Source organism: Plecotus auritus (genome assembly GCF_963455305.1).
Source record: "Plecotus auritus genome assembly, chromosome: 7".
NCBI classification, from domain to species: Eukaryota; Metazoa; Chordata; class Mammalia; order Chiroptera; family Vespertilionidae; genus Plecotus; species Plecotus auritus.
The window spans coordinates 61,730,240-61,753,375 of NC_137774.1; the positions used below are offsets into that span (position 1 = coordinate 61,730,240).

Genomic DNA, 23,136 nt, shown 5'->3' on the forward strand with positions numbered 1-23,136 from the left:
CTAGCTCTCCATTTACCTGTGGAGGTGGACTAAAGTCAGGCACAAGTTAATGCTCAGGGCAGTCAGCCAGCTAGCCAGACAGATGCTGGCGAACACCTGTCCTCTGTGCTGCCTTTGAGAGCCTGGAGGCCTTTGCAGCTGGACACCAAAGAGACTTTGAAAAGGGGTTATTTCCTTCCCAATAACCTGTGCTGAAACCCTAAACAAGCGTTTGCTCCGGTTTCCTGCAACACTGGGATTTCTCTCCTGCTGGATATACTAGGGGCCATAAAGGGCATATAAAATGTCCTAGGAGACCTTCAAAGCCAACTCTGTGTAGACACTGCCCTAAAAACACTAGCTGAAGGTTGTGAGTTAAACAAGGATGGCAACTTCTAGCAAAAGACTTCTTTAGAGTCTCTGAAGCTTTGTTCACATCTGAGGATTATAAAATACTAACAGTGACTATCTGAAAAAAATAATTGACAATTATTTATGAAAGCAAAGCTGAAGCAACTTAATCTAATTGGTGTAAATTGTTCCCCTGCATGAATGTGTGGGTGCCTTGGGTTGGTTTGTACCATTAGTAGAAAAATAATGAATGTTTGACTGTTTATGCCTGTGCTGTGTTTATTTCTTTTATTATGGTTTTATTGATTTTACAGAGAGAGGAAGGGAGAGAGAGAGAAACATCATTGTGAGAGAAAAACGTTTATCAGTTGTCCCCTGTACACACCCCGCCAGGGCACTGAACTCGAAACTTGGGCATGTACTTTGATAGGGAATCGAACCAGTGACCTCTTGGTGCACAGGACGATGCCCAACCACCTGAGCCACACCGGCCAAGGGCTGCCTGTGCTGTTTAGATGCACGAAGGTGTCAATGATGAGATGTGTGCACTGGTTTGTATTGCAAAAATGTAGAATATGATTTTTGAGTCCTTAACTGTCAAGGTCAATGTCATTGGACTTGATCTGGCTATCCTTGTAGTAGAAAAGATTTTGTGTTCAAGGACCCCATCATTGGAGCCTTCCTGATGGTTTTTAGTGGCTTTGAATACCTCAGGTCTTTGGTTACTTATTGCTTTTGAAAATGGCTACATGCCCAGACCAATGACAGTGTGATTTTATGCATTCCCTTGAACTTCAGTTCTCCTCTGACTGGATTTTGTGGACCTTGGACAGGAAAGGGAAGGACATCTACAGTTATTGCCTTCTGTTGTGTACCAGGCACTTTACATGCATTATCCCCTCTAATCCTCCTGACAACTCTGGGAGGTAGGTGGCACACCCCTACTTTACAGACTTGCTCAAGAGCACAGTTCTGCGCATGGTGGAATTGGGTTTTGAGCCCTGGTCTGTCTGCTTTTTCCATTGTTCATGATGTCCCACCTAGGAAACCTGTGAAACAGGTTGCCTTCGCAATAGGAAATGGCCTAGCTTCTGTGGCCCTCTGTGTGGATGGGGAAGTTATGCAGAGGTGTGTAGAAATACCAGCTGCAGTGTTTGCAGTTTGTCAAACAAGGGTGGGACAACTGCTCTGAGTGCTGGCCTTCATCCAGTTTGTATGCTTTTCATCAAGTTTAATGTCGGGAAAAAATTCTTACCTGTGGTGTCTTTTTTTCTGTCACCAACCAATTCTCCAGTTCTCTGACATCAACTGGATGTCCTGCAGGTGAGTCCTGTTCTGACATCAGTTACTGGAGCTTGCGTCCGCTCACAGATTGCCCTCACCTCAGGTGCTGCCCACAGTCATGGTCCACTCAACTAACTACAAATTCTGGGGTTCCCCAGGTTAGGTAATTTGCTAGAAAGACTCCCATGGAGTTTAAGGAAAAACTTCACTTATGTTTACTGGTTTATTAAAAGGGTACAACTCAGAAACAGTCAAACAGGAGACAGCAGGGCTAGGGTGGGCGGGGGGAGGGCAGAGTCCACCCCTCTCCCTGCACACCACCCTCCCAGTTCACCAGTGCGTTCAGCAGCACAAATTCCCAAATCTTGTTGTTGAGACTTTTGTGTAAGTTTCATAATTAGGTGTGATTTAAGTCATTGGCCTTTGGTGATTGAACTCAGTCTCTAACCCCTGCCCTTTCCTGGAGGTTGGGGGCTGGGCTGAAAGTTCCACACTCCATCTCATTAGCTTACAGAAGTTGCTCTTAGCACTCAAGAGTTTTAGGGGCTCTGCCTGGAACCAGGGATAAAGACCAAATACTTATTTTTTATTATATCACATTACCAAACATCAGGAAGTTGGTTTTTAAAAATAATTTTTCACTTCTAATGTGCTCAAATCCTTTATATTTTGGAATAAAAGACCATTATATCATACAGCTCATGTTTGACTAGTTGAGGAACTCCAAAAAATAACTTCAGAAAAATTTTTAACTATCCCTCAGTCTGATAAGCAAATATCCTCCTATATAATAAAGAGCTAATATGCAAATGGTTGTCACACCCTCACACCCTCAAGCTGGAACTGCTCAGACACTCAACACTGGGGAGAGAGGAATGGGGACCAGCCAGGCACAAATGAGCTTGCGAGAGAGGAATGGGGACCAGCCAGGCTGCGGCCCGGGAGAGGGACAAGCCGCCTGCCCCGCAGTCCCCTGCGGCTGCAGCCGGCCTGCGCGAAGCCACCCTGGGTCCCGGGTGCCTGCGGCCGGCCGGAGGAGGGAATCCTGGGTCCTGGGTGCAGGGCGAGGCAGAGGTGGTTAGGGGCGATCAGGCAAGCAGGGGAGCAGTTAGGGGTGATCAGGCAGGCAGGCAGAGGTGGTTAGGGGTGATCAGGCAGGCAGGCAGGTGAGCCATTAGCAGCCAGTGGTCCTGGATTGCAAGAGGCAGTTGGACATCCCCCAAAGGGTCCCGGATTGGAGAGGGTGCAGGCCCGGCTGAGGGAACCACCCCTCTGTGCATGAATTTTGTGCACCAGGCCTCTAATAGTTTTATAGGAAAATTGTATTTCTACACTTTGAAGGAGTGATTCAGCAGGCAGTACTTCATTATTTTGATTTTTACCATCAATACCTCCAGAACTATTTCATCTACCTAATTTGGCTCTTCATTGTTTGGCTAATTATTAGAGTCTTTGAAGTTGCAAGTAGGGAGGACACTGCTAGTTGCTGTCATTTTTAGAAGACGTTATATTTAGTTATCACATCCAACCCCACTTTATATTTGGCATCAGCAGATGACTGCATAGCATAACTCTGGGTTGATTAGAGTTTGTTATTTAAAAGATTTGCTTATTTCTTTAGATTGAACCAAGTTGGAGTGAGCTTTAAAGGAAGATGCCAAGACGAGGCTTTTTCAGATACTATGGGTGTCCCCAGATGGGGAGTCCAACTTGGCACACGGTCCTTCCAGTGTGAGAATTTACAGGCATAATCTTTGTTCTTATCCGTGCACCTTTGTCTTTGTGGTCTTCGAGGAGCATACATTCAAAGGATTCACTGGCTTGAAAGTGCACAGGAATCTGCAGACAGGCCTCCACGTGCTGCGAGCTCATTACAGCTGTTCATTGAAGCTGGGTTTTCTCAGGCGGAACTCCAGGGGGACTCCCAAAGGTTGCAGGGGCTCTCACAATGATTTCTCTCTAGTCAGCATCTCTCCTTAAGGGCAAGGGGCCACTCATAATCCCATTACTTGTTTCTTTTGGTTTCTGATTCCCCCTCTGGAGCATAAGTTCTCGAGACCACTGTTAAGTTTAGATAGTTAGGAAACGCTGCTGGAAAGTCAGAACAATGACATTTTCTGTGGAAGCCCATGTAGGGATCGTAAGCAGTGGGGATTCTGCCTCCTTGGGGACATGTGGCAATGCCTGGGACATTTTGGCTGTCACAACGAGGGGGTGCTACTAGCATCTGATGAGTAGAAACAGGGCTGCTGCTAAACACCCTGCAGTGCCCAGGACGGCCTGGTGACAAGGGTTATCCAGCCCAGATGCCAGGAGTGTTGAGTTGAGAAACCCTGTCCTGTAATAACTTAGTTGCTGTGTAGATGAGACTACCTCTTCTCTAAGCTCATCCAGTCCAATTTAATTGGGTGGAATAGTCCTGCTTTTCTTCTCTGAAAGTGAGTCTCAAGCTAACAAACTGGGTGGAGGTGAGGGGAAGCTTCTGTGAAAAAAAACTCCTAAAGCATGCACCTTGACCAGGAACATGAGCCCGCAGGAGCTGCTCAGGCTCAGCTGCCCCACATAGAAGCCAGGAGGTGGAGAGTGAAATGTGAAGTGCTTGGCTGGGTGCCTGGTACAAGGTAGATGCTCAGCCAGTGTCCTTTGCTTGCTCATGGTAACACAGTTTTGTGGTGGGCGGGTGGATGTAGCCACTCCTTGCAGAACTGGATGTAAGCAAGGCTGTGCAAAACCTTTGGAGCTTTAGGAGTCGACAGAAGCCTAGTGACAATTCCTGGTCCTTAGGTTTCCTCTAGCATTTTTCTAGAAAGTCCACATTCTATCTGTTGGACTGCCTGTGATTTTGAACAGTAATTCATATGATTCATCTGTATCCGTGCCAGGCACTGAAGTCATTCATTGTCCCGATTTTATGAAACTTTCTGTCTACCTGGGATGGTTGACACTGAACATGCAAGTGTGTAGTTTTTTTTTAGTTCAGTGGTCATAGATGTTACTGAGGAGAGGGTGTTAGAATGGGGTTCCCAACCTAGTATAGAAGTTCAAAGGAACCGTAGTTGAAATGTTTAGGCATGAATTGAATTAACCAGGTGAAGAGGAGGGGAGTAGGGGTGATGAAAAACATAGGGAACAGAACAGGTGCCCTGTGAGACAGCAGGGAAAGGAGCCTCCCAGGTGTTAATGGGGTGATAGGGACTGTCCTGAGGGGAGGCTGTGGCAGAATGGGCTAATCATGTAGAGCTTCCTAAGCCAGATTGAGCTTTTTGGATTTTATCCGAAGACTTCTGGGAAGTGACATGATCAGATTTGGATTAAAAATTTGCATTTTAAAAGAAGTTTGCTTGGGCACTTCAAATTTCAAAATACTTTTAATTTCTGGAAATAAAAATCTAGATGTCTATATGTGTATTTTTTTTAAATAACAGCTTTATTGAGATATACGTCATACTAGAGGCCTGGTGCATGAAATTCGTGCACGGGGGGTTGGGGGTGTCCATCAGCCCAGCCTGCACCCTCTCCAATCTGGGACCCCTTGAGGGATGTCTGACTGCTTGTTTAGGCCCGATCCTACTGGATCCCTCTCACAATCCAGGACTGCTGGCTCCCAACCGCTCACCTGCCTCTGCCTGATTGCCCCTAACCGCTTCTGCCTGCCAGCCTGATCACCCCCTAACCACTCCACTGTCAGCCTGATCGATGCCTAACTGCTCCCTGGCTGGCCCGATTTCCCCTAACTGCCTTCCCCTGCTGGCCTAGTCACCCCTAACTGCCCTCCCCTGCTGGCCCGGTCACCCCTAACTGCCCTCCCCTGCAGGCCTGCCCCCCCCAACTCCCCTCCACTGCTGGCCTGGTTCCCCCCAACTGCCCTCCCCTGCAGTCCTGTTCCCCCCCAACTGCCCTCCTCTGCTGGCCTGGTCACCCCCAACTGCCCACAACTGCCCTCCCCTCTCAGCCATCTTGTGTCCACATGAGGGCAGCCATCTTTGGCCACATGGGGGCGGCCATCTTGTGTCTCAGAGTGATGGTCAGTTTGCATATTACTCTTTTATTAGATAGGATACCATAAGATCCATCCTTTTAAAATATACAATTCTGTGCTTTTTAGTGCTGTACATTCATGGTGTTGTGCAGCCATCACCACTCTCTAATGTCAGAACATTTCCGTCGCTCCAAAAAGAAGCCCCCTGCCCATTAGCAGGCACTCCCATGGCCTCTCCCTCAGCCCTTGGCACTCACAATCTGTTTTTTTTTTTAAAATCTTTGTTTTTGAAAGTATTACATTTATCCCCTTTGACTAGTTCTAGCCCTCCCCAGGCCTTCACCACCCTATTGTATGTCCATGGGTTATGCATATATGCATACAAGTACTTAGGTTGACCCCTTTCCCCCACGCTCCTACCCCCGTCTTCCCTCTGAGATTCAACCATCTGTTTCATGCTTCTATGTCTCTGGATCTATTTTGTTCATGAGTTTATTTTGTTCATTAGATTCCACATATGAGTGAGATCATGTGATACAATCTACTTTCTGTCTCAGGATTTGCCTATTCCTGATAACTCCAGTAAATGAAATCATATAACTTGTGGCCTTTTGTGATTGGATTATTTCACTTAGCGTAATGTTTTCGAAGTCCATCCGTGTTGTATGAATTGGTATTCCTTTCTTGTTATGGTTGAATCATATATATATATATCCTCCTATATAATAAAAGAGTAATATGCAAATTGACCATCACTCTAACACACAAGATGGCCACCCCCACGTGGTCAAAGATGGCCACCCCCTTGTGGACACAAGATGGCCAGCAGGGGAGGGCATTTGGGAGGGACCAGGCCTGCAAGGGAGGGCAGTTGGGGGTGACCAGGCCAGCAGGGAAGGACAGTTAGGGCTGACGGGCTGGCAGGGAAGGGCGGTTTTGGGGGGGACCAGCCCTGCAGGGGAGGGCAGTTGGGGGGAACCAGGCCTGCAGGGGAGGGCAGTTGGGGGCGACCAGGTCGGCAGGGGAGGGCAGTTGGGGGCGACCAGGCCTGCAGGGGAGGGCAGTTAGGGGTGATGGGCTGGCAGGGAAGGGCAGTTTTGGGGGGAAACAGGACTACAGGGGGAGGGCAGTTGGGGCAACCAGGCCTGCAGGGGAGTGCAGTTGGGAGGTACCAGGCCTGCAGGGGAGGGCAGTTAGGGGTAACCAGGCCGGCAGGGGAGGACAGTTAGGGGTGGCCAGGCCTGCAGGGGAGGGCATTTGGGGGCCACCAGGCCTGCAGGGGAGGGCAGTTGGGGGCGACCAGGCCGGCAGGGGACGGCAGTTAGGGGTGACCAGGCTGGCAAGGGAGGACAGTTAGGGGTTACCGGGCCAGCAGGGGAGGGCAGTTGGGGGCGACCAGGCCTGCAGGGGAGGGCAGTTAGGGGTGACCAGGGCAGCAGGGGGGGGGGCAGTTAGAGCCAATTGGGCCAGCATGGGAGCAGTTAGGCATCAATCAGACTGGCAGGGGAGTGGTTAGGGGGTGATCAGGCAGGCAGGCAGGCGAGTGGTTGGGAGCCAGCAGTCCTGGATTATGAGAGGGATGTCCCAGATTGGAAAGGGTGCAGGCTGGGCTGAGGGACACGCCCCCTATGCACAAATTTTGTGCACCAGGCCTCTAACACACACAAACACACACACACACGCGTGCGCGCGCACACACACACACACACACACACACACACACGCACACACACACACACACACTGAGTGGCCAGATTATTATGATCTCTCAGTGTGTGTGTGTGTGTGTGTGTGTGTATTTTTTTTTAGAGGCCCGGTGCATGAATTCATGCATGGGTGGGGTCCGGCCAGCTTGGCCAGGGGGAGGGGACATGGGCGGTTGGCCGGCCTGCCTGCTGGTTGAACTCCTGGTCGAGGGGACAATTTGCATATTAGCTTTTTATTATATAGGATATACACTGAGTGGCCAGATTATTTATGTGTTCAGAGATCATAATAATCTGGCCACTCAGTGTGTGTGTGTGTGTGTGTGTGTGTGTGTGTGTATCATCTTTTATGGATGAATCACATCTTGTGGATCATCAGTTAGTAAGCATAAGAGTGCTGCAAAGGGTCTGGAGGGACATGCACTTCAACCCTCATCTTTAAAGAGAGTGCTTTACTCCTGCAGTACGTTTTGTTCAGTAAGCAGTTTCTTTTCTGAAAGATGCATGTAGCAGTAAAGGTTTAACCACATGTGCTAATGTTGATGAATTGAGAGAAATGCGGTTAAAAAGTCGAGTTTTCCTTTTGGCATTTGCAGTTAATGGTGCTACTTCTCACTTAAGTTCTGTAAGTCAGAGTCTGTTGTTCTAGTTTCCCATTTATAGGTGGATGCAAGGAATTGTTATCTTAGTCTCACAGTTTCATCTGAATAACTTCTTGTCCACATTAATAGAATGTCTCCTATTACCAAGGAGATGGTTTTCATCTTGATTAGTCATTTCAGAGAACAATAAATCAATCCATGTCAGATTGGCGTTAGTGTTACAGAGTTCAGAATGTGCACCAGGAGGCTATGAGAATAAAAGAAAACAGTTTATGACCTGCACTGGGCATCCCTTAAGGCACAGTGAATATTAAAAACTAGTTAGTGATTAAGGATGAACATTTTAGACCAAGGAAAAGAGTGAATATAAGTAGCTTCAGAGCTTGTCATATAGAGTGGTAAAAACAAAACTCATCTTCAAGTGCAAGCAGTCTTGATAACAGTGTTTAAATGGTAAATTAACACAAATCAGTCAACAATTGTTAAGATTTGGGTTATCCAGTTCAGGGTACAGGATTTGTAAAAAGATTAACTAGTCTTTGAAACTTTTGTGCCTATTTGCTTGTTTGTATTGGTTTATAACTACCCAAGCGTTCATTCAATATTTAGCAAGATTAGGATAACTGTAAAATTGGTCCACCAACTGTGCAAGCAGTTATGGAACATCTGCAGCTGGTAAATAGTCATATTTGTCAGGGGAAATACATTATTTTTGGCTCTTTATTTGGAAAAAATGGATTATCTTTTTTAGCACATAATGGATTAATAGTAATGGGTTGTGTCATTGTACTTAATGGGCTTACTGTTACTTATCAGGCCTTGTTAGAGGAATCTCATTGCTATTATTATTCAGGATTCTTTTGTGTGTCTAGTCCAGCCGTGGGCAAACTACAGCCCGAGGGCCGGATCCGGCCCGTTGGGCTGTTCTATCCGGCCCGCGGAGCTGAAAGAGCAGAGGGTTCTCTTGCTCTCCCCTCCGCTCCTTTACTTTGAATTTATATTAGTTCACACAAACACCCCATCCATGCTTTTGTTCCGGCCCTCCGGTCCAGTTTAAGAACCCATTGTGGCCCTCGAGTCAAAAAGTTTCCCCACCCCTGGTCTAGTCCTAGACTGAGGTTTTGTCTGCATTATGTTGTTTAATCCCCTCAGTACCAGGACAGATACTAGTAACATTTCTAGCCTGCAGATGAATGAATAGAGGCTCAGAGATTGAGTTGTCTGAGCTCATATAAAAATGGCAGACCCAGCCCTGGCTAGTGTTGGTTGGGCGTCGTCCTGTGGTTGCTGATTTGGATTCCCAGTCAGGGGCTTGATCCCCAGGAGGGGCCATGTAGGAGGCAGCAGACTATCAATGTTTTGCTCTCACATTGATGTTTCTCTCTCCCTCCCTCTCACTTTCCCTTCTCTCGCTCAAAATCAATTTAAAAAAAAAGAAAAAAGAATGGCAGAGCCCGTCTATTCCCCCTTCTCTGGTTCACTAACTCTAAATGCAAATGGAAAACACTTATTTTGGAAGATTAAATTTCAGATACAGTTAAAATTCTTGAATTTTGTTCTGAAAAGTGTATTCCTGGAAATCTGATTCTTAGCATGTGATTACGTTGTCTTCTTATTGATCACAGGGTGGCCTTGAGTAACTTCATAATCTTTCTCAAGCACATTTTGCCCTGTCTGTAAGAATGTCTTATGATCTGGTAAAGCACACTCAATATTTTAATGGTGTGTATGTAGACCACAGGAAGAAAAGGCAGCATAATCTGGTCTCTTGAGGGTTAAATGTTGCTGCTTATTGATTTGTTTGGTGATTTTGAGTTAAATGAGTTAAATCATTGCTTCATGTGACTGCTCTCTTACCTGAGAACAAGGTTCACAGTGCTGGCTATGGCTTCTGTGCTGCATCCCAGTGCAGGAGAGGCCAGCAGAGTTTTCCCTAATCTCAGAGTCCAGAGGATACAGTTGTGTGTTTTCATTTTCTTCTTCCTTTTTTTTTCAGTGGTACGTGTGCAACAGAGAGAAATTATGCGAATCACTCCAGGCTGTGTTTGTTCAGAGTTACCTCGACCAAGGAACACAGATCTTCTTAAACAACAGCATTGAGAAATCGGGCTGGCTGTTTATCCAACTGTATCACTCCTTTGTGTCATCTGTTTTTAGTCTGTTTATGTCTAGAACATCTATCAATGGGTAAGTGAATCTTGGATGTTTTTTCTTTACCCTTATGTTTACAAAAAGAAAAAGAAAAGGGAAAGAGATCTTGTTCAGGACGTTGACCACCTCAGCAGTGAGTCAAAATCCTTGGCACTAGATCAGTGTCTCATCCTTGTTTTTCAAGTTCACCACAACTTGATAGACAGCCTCATTCATCTTAGTCTGCGTTTCTCCACTGGAAGTACTTAGAGCAGTGCTTCCCAACTCTGATGTGCGCAGGACTCACCTGGGATCTGGTTCAAATGCAAAACCGGAGTCAGTAGGTCTTGGGTGGGGCCTGTGAGTTGGCATTTCTAATGGGTGATGTTGCTGCTGCTGAGGAAGGGGGTGTAGCACGATACCAACCACGATAGATGGACTGAGGAGTCAGATCTTGGCCTTAAGCGCACGTCCCAGGAGCAAGTTTCTGGGGGCATCTGATCCACCCCAACCCATGGGTGATGGCTTCTTTCAAGTGAAGGTCCTGTATCTGTTCTTATGTAACGTCTAGGCTCAGCAGACTTCTGTAAACTTACTATGGAATTCTCTATTCCTAGAGTGGCTCTCTCATTTAAATTTATGGAAAAAGCTTAGGAATGTTTTTTATCCTCTCTTGGCCACATTTTTAAACAACCCAACGCCCAAGAATCCAGAACGCCAAGGAGAAAAGCCTTTGGGACCATTTGAAGCTACTGGTTTTTTATGGTTGTTTTTCCCCACTGAGGTTTGGAGCTAGCTTCTACTGAATGTCTGCATCCCCAGTCTATCATCTGGTCCTTAAATATGTTTTTAGGCATTCCTCAAGATTTCTTACTTCGTTTTCTTCATCGCTTATGTGAAATTGGCTGAAGTATGCTTCAGCAAACAGTTGTTATTTTTGTATTGGTAGTTGAATTTCTACAACGCAGTCTGACATTTTGTTTCTAAGATTGGCTGCGTTGAATTTCTGTTCTATTCCATTTATCTTTTTATTGAAAAACAGACAAGTTACTGTAGCAGTGATTTTTAACCTTTTTGGGGTCCTGTACCTCTTTGAAAGCTATAAAAGGTAGGAATCCTCTTTTCATAGTCTTTACATTCAACATTTTGCATGTAATTTGGGGTAATTTCAAACTCTGAGCTACTTCCCCCTACCTCTACACCATTGGACTCTGCTTAAAATTCCCTGCCTGTGGAACTTCACAGTTTGGTTAAAGTGAGAGAGTGCAGTTAATAAATCCTTTTTGGCTTTCCTTATTTACAGCTCTTAGCCTTCTTTTTAACCCTCATCCCCTCCCTACTCAAAACAAAAACCACTCTTGCCCTGTGTCCTTATTCTCAGCTGAAAGCTTACTTTTAGTCCCTTGGTACTTCCATCCATTGTAGTGCTAGATTGTTACCATGAGTGGGTATCTCTCTCAGAAACAATTACTATGGCACCTTCTTGAATTAAGAAGATGAGATGCTTATCAACCTTCCTTTGTAATGGAAGGGAAGGCCAGGTAAGGAGAGACTTGGTGGCTGTGTTGGCGTGGATTTTATAAGGAAGATGTTTATAGGAGGTACACCTCCTCTGCAGATTCTGGAGTCTGGAAGGGACTTAGATTGTGACCAAAGAACCTAGGATTCTTATTCAACACTTAAAAAAAAATCACATGGACATCACTAACTTTGGGGATTAAAGGCAAAATAGAGAGCCAGATCTCTCCATGGCATGTACGAGTATTTGTTGGAAACCTGAGTTGAGCTAGGTCAGTGTCTTGACATTTTAAGGGGGATAATTCTTCATTGTGTGGGACTGTCCCACACATTGCAGGAAGTCTGACTTTTCTGGTCTTGTCCACCTCCTTCTCCCAATGACCCTTGGAGGGCAAAGTTTGTCTTGGTTGAGAAACACTGGGCTCAATGAATTTTGATTTCTTTTTCACAGTTTTAATCTTTTTGTGGAGCCTCAGTTGGTCATAATCTTTGCAAGTAGGGCAGTGCTTCTCTCTGGTGCCTTTTTTTAGATGTAGACCAGTGAGATGACCTCCTGAGCTCTGACCTCAGATGACCACTAGCTCTAGAATTTTATGATTATTCTGTTAAGGTTTGCTGCATCTCTGGCCAGGGAAGCATGTTGTTTTATAACGAAACATTTAAGCCAAAGAACTATTTTGCAATTGACTGTTGGTCCTTTGCAAGTCAGCACTAATACTGGCCACATGCAGCCCCAGCCCTGCTGCCACTACCTCAGCAACCTCCTTGCTCTGACAGGTTCCCGAGTGAAACTTTGTGTAGCTATTTCAGTAAGTCCAGTTCCTTTTATTAGGTTTGCTCTTTGCAGCCTGTTTTCCCACTAGAACATATAAACAATTTATGATTAAAAACAACTTGTCTTAGATAAAATAGTGTAGAAAAATGGCGGTAGAGTAAGTGGATGCTACACAGACATGCAGGTCCAAACTGGAATGACAACTAATAAGAAAAAAAACATCCTGAATAATCAACTGAAGACTAGCTGGAGAGAACCCTGATAACCAAGGCGGGCATGTGGAGACCACATAGAGACTGGTAGGAAAGGCAGAGGCGCGAAAGGGCTGGACGGGCTTCCACAGACAGCAGCTGAAGTTTTGGAAAGGTACCTCAGCTGTGGGGGGTTTGCCACTGAGAGCTCTAGGGTCTAATCCCCAAACTGGGCCCCCCCAGCAGAGACCTCCAGAATTGAGAAGGGTGTCCACATAACATCTGGCTGTGAAAAGAAGCAGGGTTGCTATCTGCCAGGAAAAGGTGGCTGGAAATGCAGGCACCCTTTTAAAGGACCTACACACAAAATTCTGTGTACAAACAGTCACCTTGTGCTCTGGCAGAGGGAGGGCAGACTGGACTGTAACTATGTGAGCAAAAGCCAGGGTTGGGGGCTTTGAGATTAGAAGGCAGACCACCCTGGTTTCCTGGGCTGAGTCATTCCCTCACACTGTGGAGGTTATCTTTCTCACTCAGACATTGGCTATCCAGGCAGTTTTGCCTGGGCAGGGAAGACAGTTGACCCACCCTATTGGAAAATGCCTTGCCCCACGGTGGGAGTTTCTGAGACCCATTAAGAGATTGAGAATAACAGTTAGCCTCCAGGCAGAAGCAATTGTCCCACCCTGTTGGAAAAACTCTTGCCACATGTGTGGACAATTGCCTGAGGGCTACTCAAGACTGAATCCAATCAGTCTGCAGACAGAGGCTATCTCTGGAAGATTTGAGTCTTTGTCTGATCTAATTAGTCAGAAACAGCATTTGACACTGTTCTGCACTAAAGATTAAGAGGCATAGCAGATCTACCTAATACATAGTCACAAACCCAAACAGGCAGCCAAAATGAGGAGATAAAACAACAACCCCCGAATGAGAGAACAAGAGAATTCTTCAGAAGAAGAGATAAATGAAAATGGAGATAAGAAATTTATCTGATACAGAGTTCAGATAATGATGGTAAAGATGCTCAACAGTATGAGAAAAGATATCTATATATATATAATAGAGGAATATGCAAATTATCCGGGACACCGTCACACCACAACCGTTCACAGGGTGGGCGGGGCTGCAGGGCCGTGGGGCGGGACTCCGGGTCTAACATGATTTCATCCTGCCCAGGCAGACTCCCCCACGGCCCCGCAGCCGAATCCCGACACCGACCTGGGGTTTACTAAAGTTTACTAGAGCTGCTCGCCACACCCCCACCCCCTGCCCCAGGACCGCGCTGCCTGCAGCAGGGTGCCCTGGCAGCCTCCTGACAGGCGGGCAGCTGGGGAAAGCAGAGTGGGGCAGGGGCTGCAGGGAGCCACCGAGGGGCGGAGAGGCCGGATCCAAGTTCCTGGTGGTCTGAGGAGAGCGCCTGATAGGAGCCCGGACTGCAAAGAAGGAAGAGGAAGCGACCATGGGAGCTCTTCCAATCCCCCTGCACGGACACCCTACCCCAGCCACCACACCCCTGCAGGGACAGGGAGGCTGACCGGACAGGGAGAAGACCCAGCCTCAGGGGTAGCCACAGCCCGCACCTCCGACTCCTGCTCCCTTTTCCCGCCACCCCCGCCAGGGGCGCCCACAACAATAGCACACAGCGATGACCCGTCAGCACCCCTGAGGCACCTGCCTCCTGCGGAAGCAGCGCGGCTCCCTCCTGCCTCCCGCGGAATCAGCATGGGTCCCTCCTGGCCCCTGCCGAAGTGGCGTGGCTCGCTCCAGCTCCCTTGGGGGCCGGCAGCTCGCTCCTGCCTTTCGTGGAAGCAGCATGGCTCCCTCCTGCCAGCTCCTGCGAAGGCTCCTGTGGTGTGCTGCAGCTCCCTCTGGCTCCTGCGGAAGCGCCGGGCAGCCTACTGCGTGTGATATCACACACTGGGCCACTAGTAGTAACTATAAAAACGGAAATAAAGAATGACATAGCACAAATAAAGAACACATTGGAAGGATACACAGCAGATTAGGGGAAGCTGAGGATAGGATCAGGGAATTAGAGACAGGGTAGAAAAACAACTTGTCTTAGAAGAAGAAATAAAAGGCATTCAAATTGGAAAGGAGGAAGTAAAACACTCATTATTCTCAGATGACATGATATTGTACATAGAAAACCCTAAAGACTCCATTAAAAAACTACTAGATTGAATATATGAATTCAGAAATGTAGCACCCCAAAATCCATAGCATTTTTATACACCAATAATGAACTCTTAGAAAGAGAAACTAAGAAAATAATCCCCTTTACCATTGCAACACAAAAAATTACAATACTTAGGAATAAACTTAACCAAGGAGGTAAAAGACGTACTCTGAAAACTACAAGACATTCAGAAAAGAGATAGAGGAAGATACAAACAAGTGGAAGAATATACCATGTTCATGGATTGGTAGAATCAACATCATTAAAATCTACAGACTCAATTCAATCCCCATTAAAATACCAATGGCATATTTCACAGACCTACAACAAACACTCCAAAAATTTATATGGAACCCAAAAAGACCCTGAATAGCTGCAGCAATCTTGAGAAAGAAGAACAAAGTTGTAGGAATCACAATATCAGATATCAAGTTATACTGCAAAGCCACTGTGCTCAAAACAGCCTGTACTGGCACAAGAATAGCCAGATAGATCAATGGAACAGGACAGAGAACCCAGAAATTGATCCAAGCCCCTATGCTCTATTAATATTTGACAAAGGAGGCAAGAGCACACAATGATGCAGAGACGGTCTCTTCATTAAATGGTGTTGGGAAAATTGGAAAGGTCCATGCAAAAAAATGAAACTAGACCACCAAGTTATACCATACACAAAAATAAACTCAAAATGGATAAAAGACTTAAATGTAAGATATGAGACCATAAAAGTCCTAGAAGAAACCATAGGCACCAAAACCTCAGACATCTCGCAATATGTTTACCGATACATACACCTCCTAGGACAATAGAAACGTAAGGAGAAAATAAGCAAATGGGACTACATTAAAATAAAAAGCTTCTGCACAGCAAAAGAAACATCAACAAAATAATAAGAGAGGCTACTACATGGGAGAACATATTTGCCAATGATACATCTGATAAGGAGTTAATCTCCCAAATATATAGGGAACTCATACCACTGAACAAAAGGAAGATAAACAATCCAATTAAAAAATGGGGCAGGGACCTAAATAAACACTTTTCCAAAGTGGACTACAGAAAGCCAAGAGACATGAGAAAATGCTCCAAGTCACTAATCATCCCAGAGATGCAAATCAAAACTACAATGAGGTATCACCTCATACTTGTCAGAATGGCTACCATCAACAAATCAACAAACGACAAGTGTTGGAGAGGTTGTGGAGAAAAGGGAACCCTAGTATACTGCTGGTAGGAATGTAGACTGGTGCAGCCATTATGGAAAACAGTATGGAGTTTCCTCAAAAAATTAAAAATGGAACTCCCATTTGATCCAGTAATCCCACTTCCGGGGATATATCCTAAGAAACCCGAAACACTCAGAATATATGCACCCCTATGTTCATAGAAGCACAATTTACAATAGCTAAGATTTGGAAACAGCCTAAGTGCCCATCAGCAGATGAGTGGATAAAACAACTGTGGTACATCTACACAATGGAATGCTACACAGCAATAAAAGAAAAAGAACTCTTACCATTTGCAACAGCATGGATGGACCTGGGGAGCATTATGCTAAGCGAAATAAGCCAGTCAGAGAAAGATAAGTATCACATGATCTCACTCATATGTGAAATCTAACGAACCAAATAAGCTGATGAAAAAAAAAACAAACCCAGAGACATAGAAGCATGTGCAGACGATTGACAGGGAAGGCAGGGGAGGGTGGGTGGGAAGAGATTAACCAGTGAACTTGTATGCATATATGCATAACCTGTGGACACAGACAATAGGATAGTGATGGTTTGGGGGCGGACAGGAGCAGCCTTGGAGAGGTTAATGGGGGAAAAGAGGGACCTATGTAATACTTTCAATAATAAAGATTAAGAAAAAAGAAAGACAGAAAATATAGTAAAAACAACTTGTCTTGCCCTGGCTGGGTGGCTCATTTGGTTGGAGTATTGTCCCATACACTAAAAGGTTCTATTCCCAGACAGGGCACATTCCTAGTTTGTGGGTTTGATTCCCTGGTCCCGTCATGTACAGGAGGCAACCGATCAATGTTTCTCTCTTACATCTTTCTTTCACTCTCAAAATCAATGGAAAAATAAAATTTAAATTTAAATTTAAAAACAACGTGTCTTTCCAGGATACTTTTTTCTCTAGTGAGCAGTTTTTGTGAGCTGCATCGTGTTTTCTCTCTGATCCCCCACCTCCTTTTTTAACATTTCTGTGGGGTAGGAGATTTATTGGTCATACACTATTATATTTGGTTAAACTCTCCTATGGCCTTAGTAGGAAATGGGAGGGGGGAGTTTGTTATATGCACTCCACAGGTAATATTTTTTCCTGAAACTGGTCTTACCAGGAGCACCAAGTTGCCTCCATCTTTCCAGTCTCTGTAAAAAATGTATTGTGCCTCATGGTGTTTCCAGAAAGTGCCAGTGCAGGGCAGAGTTCCCTGCTGTCTCTTAGCCCAGGGCTTTCAGACTGGTTCCCAGGGCCGAGGGGAAGTGGCTCCTGAGCTGTTAACTGTACAGAAAGGCCCTGGGGACACCCAGATCACACTCCACCTCGCTCTAGTTGGCTCCCGGATCGCTGTCACTGTCTGTGGGTTCCACTTGATGTAAAAAAGTGTGAGGTCCCTGCTCTAGACCAGCCATGATTTGAGAGCCAGAAAACCAGTTCTGATTGGAGTGTGTTATTTCCACGAGGCTTCCAGGAGGCTTGGCGTAAGCTGTGCCTTCTTTCCAGGGTTCTGTTTCCCCTTAACGCCTCAGTCTGTTTTCCAAAGGCATTGCTATGATTTTGAGAGTTTCTTTAGGATCCTTAGAAATAATAGGCCCCACCAATTGTATATAAATTGACACAAGTATGAATCTACTTTCTTAATGCAAATTAACTGATATCACAAGGACCACTCTTTTTCTCTTTTGTCTTAAAAATAAATCATACTACAACTATTTTTTCTTACTATTTGTTTAGTTTCATAAAGGCTTCTTTTTCATATTTGGTGTTTCTGCTTTGTATTGTTGGCTAGTGCTATGGCCTGTTTCTGTTGGTCTGCCATCTTTTTAACCTGATAAACATGTTTTCTGTTACTCCTTCCATCTCCTTCCTATTTTGACATAAATTTTTCACATTCATCTTTTCTTAGTCATTTTTCTCTTCCCTTCCCTTTCCCTCTCATTCTTTTCCCTTTCCATCTTTTTTTTAAAAGATATTTTATTGATTTCAGAGAGGAAGTGAGAGGGAGAGAGAGAGAAACATCAATGATGAGAGAGAATTGATTGGCTGCCTACTGCATGCCCCCTACTGGGGATCGAGCTCGCAACCCAGGCATGTGCCCTTGACCGGAATTGAACCCAAGACCCTTCAGTCTGCACGCTGACGCTCTATCCACTGAGCCAAACTGGCTAGGGCCTCCCTTTCATCTTTTATTCTTCTCCTTGCCCCACTCTTTTTGGGGTATTTGCAACCTCAAAGACAAATGATGCTACCTGGAGGTATTTCCTTATTTTACTAACATTGCTTTTTAACCATGATATAAATAATATAATATATATTTTAATCACATAATCATATGAACTAGACATTTTGTAAGTTCAAAGAGCTGTTGGTGCTGAGTCCCACGGCCACTCTGTGTGTGTATGTGTATGGGCAGTGCTTACCTTGTGTCAACTCTTCCATGTTGTCCTTTTTTTTCCAGGTTGCTCGGAAGAGGCTCAATGTTTGTGTTTTCCCCAGATCAGTTTCAGAGACTGCTTAGAATTAACCCAGACTGGAAAACCCATAGACTTCTCGACTTAGGTGCTGGAGATGGAGAAGTCACAAAAATCATGAGCCCGCATTTTGAAGAAATTTACGCCACTGAGCTGTCTGAAACGATGATATGGCAGCTTCAGAAGAAGAAATACAGGTATAACTTTTAGACATGATTTGGGCTATTTTTCTTGATTGTAGGTGTATTTCTTCTTGAGAGCATATTATTTAAAGGATATGCATCAGAAACAATTTTCTATGATTAGGAACTAAAAAGAACAACTTTCCACATTACAGTGAAGTGGACTTGAGAGAAGTCCGCTTTCCTTGGCAGAGTTGGGACTACTGGGCGGAAGAGAGCAGGTGGGAGCCAGCCTGGAAAGAGATCAGATGTGGGGGCTCATTCCCTGGTTAGAATCTGGCATTCTGAAATATTTTAATGAAAAAAAATTTCATTGTAATAATATATAATATAGAATTTACTGTTCTATTCATTCTTAAGTGTGTGGTTCAGTGGGGTTAAGCACATTCACATTGTTGTATAACCATCCAGAACCTTTTCATTTTTCCGAGCTGGCTTCGTACCCATTAAACACTTAACTCCCCACTCCTTCTCCCCAGCCCTTGGCAACCACTATTCTACTTTCTGTCTCTACAAATTTGACTACTCTAGGTACCTCAAATAAAAGGAATCTTACCGTATTGTTCTTTTGTGACTGGTTTATTTCACTTAAAATAGTACCTTCAGAGTTCATCCATGTGTAGCAAATGTCAGAAACCTCTCCTTTTGCACCCCTTCATCTGTCAGTGGACACTTGGGCTGTTCCCACCTTTCAGCTGTTGTGAGTAATGCTGCTGTGAACCTGGGTGTACAAATACCTGTTAGAGTCCTGCTTTCACTTCTTTTGTGTATATACCCAGTGGAATTGTTGGGTCATACGGTACCATGTTTCCCCGAAAATAAAACATCCTCCGAAAATAAGACCTACTTACAGGTTTCCTTCTGAGTGAAATATAAGGCATCCCCCGAAAATAAGGCCCCCAGGCTCTGTCTCAGAATGAAAATTAATTTACCGTAAACTGGTTGCTAGGGCCGCCCCGACTGGCGTCTAGCAACCAGTGACATTACGCAGAGTCCTGACGTCACTGCTGTGTGGAGGCGGAGCGGAGGTCAGAGTGAGCGGTGAGCGCGGGGCGGGAGAGAGGAGGAGACTTTCACAGATGCGTGTAGAAGAACAGGAGGATTAGAGCGGACGGGACGCGGCGAAGGTGGTGAGTGCTGGTCTGTCTCTGGTGACACTACCTGATGCTCGCGGCCGCCTTCATGATGACTGAAGGTTCTCAGTCAGTGGCAGACCCTGCTCCAGCCCAGATCCAGGCCCCAGCAAGCCCAGTGACAGTCCCCAGGCAGGCCCCAGGGGGTAAATGTCTGATAAAGGGGTAGGGGGGATGTCTGGTGAAGGTGTTCAGTGGCACAGGGGTGGGGGGAGGGGGATCACTTAAAATGACACAGGAGGATCAGAGGGGGCAATCAAAATGACACAGGAGGATCAAAAGGGGTTACTAAAATGGTAATCCCCCCTCTGATTCTCCTGTGCCATTTTGATTCCCCCCTCTGATCCCCCCTGTGTCATTTTGAGTGATCCCCCTCCCCCCACCTTGATACCCCAATTCCTTTTTTTTTACCCCTGGAAATGAGCGCAAAAAGAAAAAGCTACTCCGTGGAGTACAAGAAAGGAATCGTGGAAGACTCTTGGGGCCAAAATCTTACTGCTTTCTGCAAAGAGACGATGTTGAGTATCCGATTGGTCCGAAAATGGCAAGCAGAGTATGGTAACCTCAGTGAACAAGTGGACAAGGGAAATGCTAAAAAGCGCAAGTGTGGATCAGGTCGGCAACCATTATTTTCCGAGCTGGAAGACCTGATCTGTGAATGGGTTGTTGACAGGAGAGCAAAGGCTTTGGTTGTGAATAGGGCTCAGATTCAAGAATTTGCCCTTGCAATGGCACCACAGTTTGACATAGCCCCCGAAGACTTCAAAGCATCACAACACTGGCTGGATAATTTCCTTCAGCGAAGTGAACTGTCTTTAAGAAGATCTACAACATTGTTTAGGTTGGAAGATACTCAAGTTATTAAGTGAGCTCTTGCATTCAAGTCCTTTATTGATGATGCTGACTTCTCCAAATACAATCTTTCCAACATGATTGCTATGGATGAAACTGCAGTGTTTATGGGCCAATCATCTCAAACAACAATTGAAATCAATTGAACAATTGAATGTAGACTTAGCGTACATTCCCTCCACTGCTTACGAAACTGCACGTGTTTCCTATATTTTGGCAATTCGTCTGGATGGCACTAAAATCCCACCTTTAATCATTTCTAAGGGCAAGAAGGAAAAGATTGAACGTGTTTTGGGCGTTTTTATTCTTGAAACTGAAAAAGCCTGGGCCACACAAGCAGTTATAAGGAAGTGGGTCGATTTAATGCTGCCGCTTGTTATGCGAGGGAGCCAAAGAGGTCTGCTAGTCTGGGATGCAGCCAGCACTCACCGCGCTAAAGACATGAAGACATTTCTTCACGAAAGAAAAATAGATCAGATAATGATTCCCGCAGGAATGACGGCCTATCTCCAGACTCTTGATATTGCAATAAACAAGCCATTCAAAGACAATTTGCGCATGGAAATTAATGACTACATTGAAAATAGAATGGAGAGAAATCAGCGTGGAAACTTTGTGAAACCTAAACTGCAAGAAGTAGTGACTTGGGTGAAGAATTCATGGGAGAAAATCACTGACAGTTGCATTGCAAATGCACTGCGAGCAGGCTACCTTGACAAGAAGTACTCATTTAAAGACAGTGCTATTGCTAAACATGAGAGATTTGGTCCACTGATTCTGAAAGAAATGGAGTCACAAGAAATTCACCAAGAAATTCAGGAATTGGATTGTTATGATGATGTTCCAGAAGATGATGACATGATTGTCATTGAATAAATGAGTAAATTCTTGATACTGTAGGATTCACAGTTTGTCTGGTTTGTGTTGACAACTACCGTACTACCGTACCGTATACAGGTAATAAATTTCCTTTATTTTCATTTAACAATAAATGTGTACCGTATTCTTCTTCATGGAAAAATAAGACATCCCCTGAAAATAAGACCTAGCGTGTCTTTGGGGGCAAAAATTAATATAAGACACTGTCTTATTTTCAGGGAAACAGATAGTTCTATGTTTAACTTTTTTGACAAAGACATGTTTTTACTGATTTTTACAGAGAGGAAGGGAGAGGGAGAGAGAGAGAGAGAGAGAGAGAGAGAGAGAAACATCCATGTAAGAGAGAAACATTGATTGGTTGCCTCCTGCATGCTCCCCAACCAACCTGGGATGGAGCTTGCAACCCTGGCATGTGCCCTGACTGGGATTCGAACCGTGACCTCCTGGTTCATCAGTCGACGCTCAACCACTGAGCCACACCGGCTATTGTTTAACTTTCTAAGGAATTTTTTCCCATAGCAGCTACACCATTTTGCAGCAGTGTACAAGAGTTTCCGTTTCTCTACATCTTCGCCAATACTTATTTTCTTTCCCTCCCTCCCTCCCTCCCTTCCTCCTTTCCCTCCCTCCCTCCCTCCCTCCCTTCCTTCCTTCCTTCCTTCCTTCCTTCCTTCCTTCCTTCCTTCCTTCCTTCCTTCCTTCCTTCCTTTCTTCATCCTTCCTTCCTTCCTTCCTTCCTTCCTTCCTTCCTTCCTTCCTTCATCCTTCCTTCCTTCCTTCCTTCCTTCCTTCCTTCCTTCCTTCCTTCCTTCCTTCCTTCCTTCCTTCCTTCCTTCCTTCCTTCCTTCCTTTGCCATCCTAATGAATATGAAGTGTCAAATCTTGGTTTTAAGGCCACCCATTGCTTGGGAGACTTAGGAAGAAGGCTCTTTGCTCAGTATGGCTTCTGTTGAATGGGAGAAAAGGGGGCTGAGTATAGAATGGGGAGGTGGGAAGTGGGAGGGACCTAAGAGAAGCTGGGCTTCGCCTTAGAAAGGAGAATTACATACTCACTTTCCTATCCACCTAAGTTTCTGCTTATACAGTGTGTCAGCGTAGCTCCTGGAGCAGGATAAAGCAGCTCTTGGAACATTGGCAAAACAAAGAGATATTTAGCCTAGGGAAGAGGAGACCACGGAGGAAAGGGGTGGAAGGGAAGGTTACTGCAAACAGATATCTAATGGGATTTTTCATGGAAGGAGGGAGCACGTGTGTGTATGCTCCGGCACAACTGGGCCTTAGAAGTTGAGTTAGAGGTCAGGGAGATTGACCTTCCTCCCAGCTCCAGCATCCAAGTCCTTGTCATCCTCAGAGTTTAAAAAGCCATTACGGGTGTCACAGGACTGATTCATAAGACCTCCCTTAGCTCCAGCTATCTGTCACCGATAAATCCTCCTGGGTCTATGTGGTGATAATTAAACCATATTCCTTCAGTTAGAAATTAATTTACCGTTTCAAATGTCTGACCTTTGTTATAACAGTAGATTAAGTCATGCTGAAATTCTTAATCTGACTCTCCGCCCACTTTAAAAAAATCTGTGTTTTGAAAGTGTGTGTGGGAAGCAAAGTGAGTTTTCCCCAAGCAGCCCTCAAGATACGTTTAGAATTTTCTAGGTTATCTCTGCTATATCTGCTCAGCATCATGAAAGACTT

The 23,136-nt window shown here is 45.2% G+C and overlaps 1 protein-coding gene across 3 annotated transcripts in view; it reads left to right on the top strand.

The window, feature by feature from the left end:
• Window positions 1-23,136, top strand: part of METTL9 (methyltransferase 9, His-X-His N1(pi)-histidine) — a 56,111-nt gene that overhangs the window by 5,690 nt on the left and 27,285 nt on the right. For all 3 annotated transcript variants that reach the window (XM_080677704.1, XM_080677705.1, XM_080677706.1), the window contains exons 2-3: window positions 9,898-10,088; window positions 18,386-18,595. In XM_080677704.1, the coding sequence (XP_080533830.1) occupies window positions 9,898-10,088; window positions 18,386-18,595 (401 nt within the window). The remainder of the gene's footprint in view (window positions 1-9,897; window positions 10,089-18,385; window positions 18,596-23,136) is intronic.